The sequence below is a fragment of the Chenopodium quinoa genome, unplaced genomic scaffold, assembly GCF_001683475.1.
Source record: "Chenopodium quinoa cultivar QQ74 unplaced genomic scaffold, ASM168347v1, whole genome shotgun sequence".
NCBI lineage: Eukaryota > Viridiplantae > Streptophyta > Magnoliopsida > Caryophyllales > Amaranthaceae > Chenopodium > Chenopodium quinoa.
The window spans coordinates 34,498-42,010 of NW_018742556.1; the positions used below are offsets into that span (position 1 = coordinate 34,498).

General features: G+C 36.7%; 1 protein-coding gene across 1 annotated transcript; it reads right to left on the reverse strand.

The window, feature by feature from the left end:
• Positions 1-930: 930 nt before the first annotated feature.
• Positions 931-4,561, reverse strand: LOC110720318 (putative receptor-like protein kinase At5g39000). The gene is made up of 2 exons (XM_021899321.1): positions 3,225-4,561; positions 931-2,623 (listed from the first exon to the last, which is right to left on the reverse strand). The coding sequence occupies exons 1-2, from the start codon at positions 4,397-4,399 to the stop codon at positions 1,084-1,086; spliced, it is 2,715 nt and encodes a 904-aa protein (XP_021755013.1). The 5' UTR covers positions 4,400-4,561; the 3' UTR covers positions 931-1,083.
• Between the last annotated feature and the right edge of the window lie 2,952 nt (positions 4,562-7,513).

Genomic DNA, 7,513 nt, shown 5'->3' on the forward strand with positions numbered 1-7,513 from the left:
TCTAGTTGGGCACTAAAAGGTTTCCCCGTAAAATACTGTGTGCTTTGCAAGTTCCTATTTTATTCTGTTTTATATTTGCAAAAGTAGCAATTAGGAACTCATCTACAATTCACCCCCCCCCCCTTCTTATAGAGTTCATCTCAACTAACAACATATAACTGTCACATATGTAGTATCTTATCGGTAAAAGACGTTCTACCAATCTACCTAAATACTTAGTGGTCCTACTCGAAGACGAATTGAAGTTCATTGATTCCTTCCATCTTCTCCAATATAAAGCAACTCACATGCAATGTAACATTTTCATGAAAATTGTATTGGTCCATACTCCATAGCATAGCTCCAGTCGTACAAGTTAATGTTTGAACTTACCAAGTACGGCGACGACCATCGACTATTCAAGACAATTACATGATCACTTTAATTTTCTGCAACGTGTACGATTACTATCCTAGTGAGTGTAACGTTATAATCAATCAATTCAATACTATAATGTTGTATAGTACGGAAGAAAATTCAACATTTGCATGGAATTTGCTCTCCACCACTTAACGTACTTTTGATAAATATCTAACTAGAGGACCATTATTTATATGAACATGGAAAAGACAAGAAAAAGTAACATTATTATAAAATAAAGCTGGCCAATTGTTTGGGTTTGTTGTCCTGACTCTTGACTCATCGTTATAACAATTTCATATAAATGAATTTAGGTGAATAGATGAGATTTATTATTATTCCTAAGCCAAACCTTAGAAGAAGATTACTAGCTACTCCGTAACAAATACTATTACCTCCATTTACGTATTATGTGCAATTTTTGAATTTTTTATACCTCACAAATAATACCCTAAAATTGCACATAATATATAATAAAGGTAGGGTTTTTTTTTTAAAGGAAGGTATTAGTATTTTGCTAAAAGGAGAAAGTGATTTATAATGATGTTGTATTTCAGTATATCTTACAAGTATAAAAAAATGAAGGCTAAACAACAAAAATTAAAAATTACATGAAAGTTGTTTATAATACAGTGATATACGAAGTAAATAATTTCTTGTAAAAAAAGAAGCTAAGGAACAGATTCATCTTGCAGTTGGATGAGTGATCTCAGAAAAGACTGAACCAGGTTTGGAATGAGCAAGATAATCGGAAGATGAACTTGTCGTAGATTTACTGTTACTGGCCATAAACTTCTTTGAAGTACCTTCGACAACACTACTTTGAGAAAAGTTATTTCCTGAGTTTGTCGATATATCATTATCTGTAAAACCAACATCGATAGCATTTAGATAACTACTACTTAGATCGAAACTTTCATTTGGTGTACCATTTGCAATTTTGTTATCCTCGGCAGTTTCTTGAAGTTGTAACGCAAACTCTAACCCCCACACTATGTCTCCCATCGAGGGACGCTCGATCCCCCGATCACGAACACACATGGTAGCTATCTCACCGAACTTCCTTAGACTCTCGGGTGCAATCTGCCCCGTAAGGTTCGGGTCTACAATAGTATGAAGGGTTCCTTTTTTGTAGTGACTTTGTGCCCATATTGCTAAATTTGCTTGTTCTTTAGGAAGGTTTGGGTTCACTGCAGCTCGAGCACATAAAACTTCGAACAAGACTACTCCAAAGGAGTACACATCGGATTTCTCCGTCAATTGGTGACGTTGAAAGTATTCAGGATCTAAGTACCCTGCACTCCCTTTGACTGCGGTGCTAACATAAGTAGCACCGGCCTCAGTTTGGTCAGGTCCGACCTTGGAGAGGCCAAAGTCAGAGACTTTGGCCATCCACTTGTCATCAAGGAGGATGTTGGTAGACTTGACATCGCGGTGGATGATAAGTTGTTTTGCACCCGCGTGAAGATAGTGTAGGCCGCGAGCTGATCCTACACAAATCATAAGGCGTTGCTTCCATGATAGTGGATTGTTGTTAGTGTTGTCAATTTTATCTGGAGCTTTGTAGAACAAATGGTCTCGAAGAGTGCCACGTGGCATGTACTCGTAAACTAGGATCATTTCACCCTCGTCCTCACAATACCCTATCAAGGACACCAAATGTACGTGGCGTAGTCTTGAGAGCATCTCGATCTCAGTTTGAAACTCTCGAACCCCTTGTTTAGATGTAGAGTTAAGTCGTTTGATAGCCACTTTGGTAGCTCCACCATCTATAGAACCCTTGTAGACCTTTCCGAAGCCACCCCTGCCTATGACCAAGTTCTCGTCGAAATCACGGGTGGCAACCCTAATTTGGATGAACGTGAAATGGCGACAAAGATCAGACGGCAAGGATGAACTCATGGTGTTAGTTGTCGCGTTCCCTAAATCAAATGAGATAGGGGCCCATTTATCCTTGCTTCCTGTGTTTGTGTCCATGTTTTCCTTTCTAATAAGTATCTTGTTCGCCCTCCATTTATAGACAATTAGACAAACAATGAAGAAGAGGGAAGCCAACCCAGTTGTGCCTAAGATAATTGGGAGGGTATGAAGGTGTTTCGAGCTTGGGGTATGGACCGAAGGAGGGCTAAGAGCCATTGATAAGGGCGGGTTAGTAGCAGCAAGACTTCCATTTGATTGATTCAACTTCAAAATTTCCACTCCATTTAGAAACGCATCAATCAAACTGCAAAGATGAAGTTTCAGTGACATTAGTAGTTCATTGAGGATTGTTACACTCTATTGCAATTTCTTGGATTGAACTTTTATCAGTAACTTAAATCACAAATTCTCGCGCATGTAGTACAAACAAACTTTAACAAAGGAAATATAATACACTTAATTTGCATAAGACCATATACTACCTCCGTTACATATTATTTGTAACGATTAGACATTTTTCCTCTCTACTTTATGTCAAATCGTTGCAAATAATATGTAACTGAGTAGTACTACATAGCCTTTTCATTTATATTTGTAAACCCCAGGCCAATATCGGTGTTAATTAGTACCATAGAAATCATATAGAAGTATAAGGTGGAGGTGATGATTTATTGTAGGCAGTGGTACGGTGGAACCAATTCAAGACCTGGTAGGGCACGTGTCCTATAAGATACCGCGCCACCAATAAAAAAAAAAGGTTTAACTTAAATTTTTTTAGAGATAAACATAAAGTGCAGAATAATAACTAAGATTACTTGAAAAATTCTGACTTCGCTACTGGTTGTAGGAATACGCTAAGTTAGTTGAAATACTGAGATTAATGATAGATATAAATTAACACTGACCGGGTATCAGAATTCTTCTTCGGATGGAGAGCAAGCCAGATAGGAACTTTGATGCCATTTTGACTTAGACCGTACATCATGCTAACAACGTAATCTCGGAACATTGCAATATTACTTCCACCACTCATTTCCCAAACATCAACGGTATCAGCGGTTTCATTATTTATGTAAACATCAAACACTCTTACATGAGATTTGGTCACCCTTCTATCCATCTCACAGAAATGAAGTCTAACCATATAATCAAACCCGGGATCGACGTCAAATCGCCAAGTCAAGTTCTTGGTTAGGCTCTGAGGGTATTTCAGTCCAATCATCCTCAATGTCCCGTACACTTGCCTTGGTGCCACGTAGGATGGCACATTTGGAGAGTATTTCACCGCAGTTGCAAACGGCTCACGCACGGACGGTGGATATCCTGTAATACCAGTGAAGTTTCCGACAACGCAATTATCGTCCAGTTTCCAGGTACGGCCAAGTGTTCCAGAGTCGTTTACCGGATCAATGGAAGACCCTCCGACGTTAATCCGATAAACTATCTGTAACGCTGCCACTTCTTGTTGGAAGGGGTAGACGTTACCCGACGACACATAAAACAAAGGTGGGTTTCGGGTGGAATTTAAATAAAGGCCCTCTGGTACAGAGGTGATCTGGATACCGTTTATGAAACCATATGAGGTGGTTGAGAGGGCCAAGTTGAGAGGTTGTCCTTTTTGTATGGTAAGATGGTATTCGTAGAACATGTTCGAGTCATTGGAGTAGTTTTGGAAAGCGCTGAAATTGTGTAAGAGAGTTTTTCCGTTGGCTTCGACGGTTAAGAAGAACCCAGAGGCGGGGATGGTGGTGGTGGTGTTGTACTTATAAGGAGTTGCGGTGGTGAAATAAAGGCGGAGAAATTTGGGACCCGGGGTGACCGGGAATGAGTAGGTAAGATGGGTATTAAAAATCCGGGCACTTGTGTAAGGAGCATCATATCCTCCAATGACATCAACAGAGGAGGATGTTTGGCTAATGTTTACCGGAGCAAACACCGGATCGTTATCGCTCTGCCACGTTCTGCCGTCTTGTGAGGTTGTGGACTTGGAGATACCGCAGGCGATCAAGTAATCAGTATTACTCATCATAGCAGATGAAGTAAAGGGAAGAATTAGTGTAAGAAGAATAAAGGGAAGCATTTTTAAACAAATTTTAAAATGAGGAAACCTTAATGAAAACTGAGGGTTGATTAGCGTTAGAGGATGGATTTAGAGAAGAAAGCATTTTGGATCGATGATAGTACAATTTTGATTTGGCACATTAGTTGACCGTATTACGAATAAAAGTCTACGGCTATATATCTATAATAAGTTCAATTTTATTTTTTATTCCTACTCTCTCCTTCACTAATTAAAAGTCTCCATTCTCTTAGACAGTAAAACATTTTTGTAGAAAAATTGTACGAATAGTAAAATATACTCACCTTTTTTTTAAAAGCTAAAGTTATGAATGCACGGAGTTTTATGAGAATTTATTAACTTTAATTAATACGAGTAGTGTAGTTAATATTTTAGTGGAAAATTGAAAAGTAAAGGGATGTGAGAGAGAGTGAGAAATAATAAATGAGACATGTAATATACGGCCTCCGCTTCGTATTACTCGCAACAAAGGGCTATTATTTGTGAGATACAAAATATTCGCTTGTTGCAAGCTGAGTAATGCGAAGCAGAGATAGTAACTATATAAGAGATTGGGATCATTGACGAGTAAAATTATAGGATTTTATTAAAAAACGGAGGGAGTAGTTAATTACGTAGTAATTTTGTGCCCGGATTATTTATTAAATTTTAGGATAAACATTCTGTCCCAAGTAATGTGTGGTTCCTACAGGCGTGGATACATTGCATCGTACCGCCGTTTCACAAAAAGAACATATTATACAAATGTAAAGAACATACAATTGTAATGAAAAGAAAATACTATTAAAATGTAATAAACATATAACTAAAGTAAAAAGAACATATTTGCACCAAAATAGAGTGAAAAGAACATATGTTCATGTTCTTTGATCGTCAGTGTAATGTATATTTGTGATATAATGTTCATTGGTTACTATGAAATGTTTTTTGAATTATGGTGGATATATATAAACAATGGTTATTACATAATATTTTCATGTTCTTTATTAATATAAGAGATGTTCTTTAGATATTAAAAAAATATAAAATTGGATGTTTTTTACAAAACTGCTATATGTTTTTTACAAAATAGCGGTATGTTCTTTACAAAATAGCTGCATGTTCTTTCCACATTTTTAGCCTGTACTAAGTAAGGTAGAAGCTGATGTACCTTAAAATTTTCATGTCCCAAGTGCCAAATCTTAACATACATAATTGATACAAAATTATTTTATATAAAAGGCGTATAATCCATTTTGATTTAGGTTAGTTTGATGTAGGATACCATTGTATGTAAGAGCAATGCATACATACGCTCCGTATATGAAAATCTCAAGTGTAACGTTTACACAAAAAAAAAAAAAAATTAGAAATTTTGCCATGGACATTTTATGTTTGCACATTAATGATAAGGTTTTTTTTTGAATTTCACCACCAAGAAAAAACACAAAATTGTTTTTTACCACCAAACTTTTAAAAGTTATTTTAAGTTATATTTTACCACCTTCTAAATATCTAAAAATTGTTTTTTTTTTTACCACTTGCTATCAAAATAATCATTAAATTTAACAAAATTAAAAAAATTCTTTGATTTTTGTGTCAAAAACATGTTCTTTAATGTTTTGGGGGTTAATTTGGTCCTTTGGGATCGATTTGAGGTCAAAATTGACTAAAAATTATAGTAAATACCTTATTTTGCCTACTAAAAATACATCATTTTACGTAATTCACACAAAACGAGACATTTTCGAAAAATTTTAGCCAATACGGATCTCAAATCGGTTCAAAAGACTAAAATGACCCCCAAAACGTCTAAATGACATGTTTTTGATATTAATACAGATAAATTTTTTGAAACCCGTTAAATTTAACAGTTTCTTTGATAGTTGGGGGTGATAAAAAACAATTTCGTGTTTTTCTTGGTGCTAAAAGTAAAAAAAAAAAAAAAAATCTAATGATAATGCTTTAAAGAAGAAAACGAATCAATTATATTTAGGAACTGTAATTATAAATCCAAAGTACTCCGTATATATATTATCTGACGCTAGTGATTAAAATTGTAGCCATGATGACAAGTGACAATGATAATAATTCTAGACATTATCAATTATTACATGAAAATGGATGCAAAAACTCTTAAAAAAAAAAAACAAACACACGCTATTAATTAGCTAGCATAGATACAGCATAAGTATTGAAGCAAGGTGCAAACGCTTGCTATTGAGAGGCCGGCATTCACCTACAGCGCTCGTAATGTTGGCACGACCGACGATGGCTCGCTGCAAGAAGTTGGCTGTTGCCAGCATACGTGCTATCTTGTGCTGTTGGAAACACCAGCCTCTCTGGTTTTAAAGCCAAGTAAACCTCAGGGGCAGAAGCCCTTGCAAGACAAAATGGGTAGATGATCAGTAGAAGAACCAGGAGAAGACGAAGATGAAGCACATTGAAAACAGTACATCTTCTTCCACCATAGCTCTTGCCATTGTTTTTGTTGTTCATCTTAAATTAATTTCTGCTAATGACTGTTTTTTTTTTTCTTTTTTTTTTTTTTTTTGTAATTTACACTCCTTTACTGATATATGATCTCTCGCTTCGCTAATATATAATGTATGGCTTTTATAACTCTGCTTCAGGATAACATGTACTGCTTTTATAATGTACTCACTTAATTGTGTATGTGAAATCAGAAGTGGCTGCCAGCTGCATATCAAGTTGACTTCTGTTTACTTGTCGGTTGCAATAATTGGTCTTTGGCATACTCGTACTGCTCCTGGAGTCCTGGCCCTTATTTTTAGAAAATTTTCACAGTTGTTACCGATTAAAGGACCCTCCTTCACATTTACTACTTTTTTAATTTTTTATTTTACTTTGCTAACACCTAAATCAGATTGTTACGCCCAAAGCTGCGGGCGGCGCCGGTAATTTGGGTGGGAATCGAACCCCTTCCCGAAACCACCCTAAACGAGTTTTAGGGTTTCTCTTAGGGTGGTTTTGGATGGCAGGGAACTCCCTCGACGTGGCCAGAAAAGGGAACAGGGGACGAGGAGGGGCTAGGATTGGGTTTTTGAGGGGAGATTGGCTGGGATCGAGGGGGTTTTCAAGGGGAGAGAGGGGGCTGAGATCGAGGATGGGATC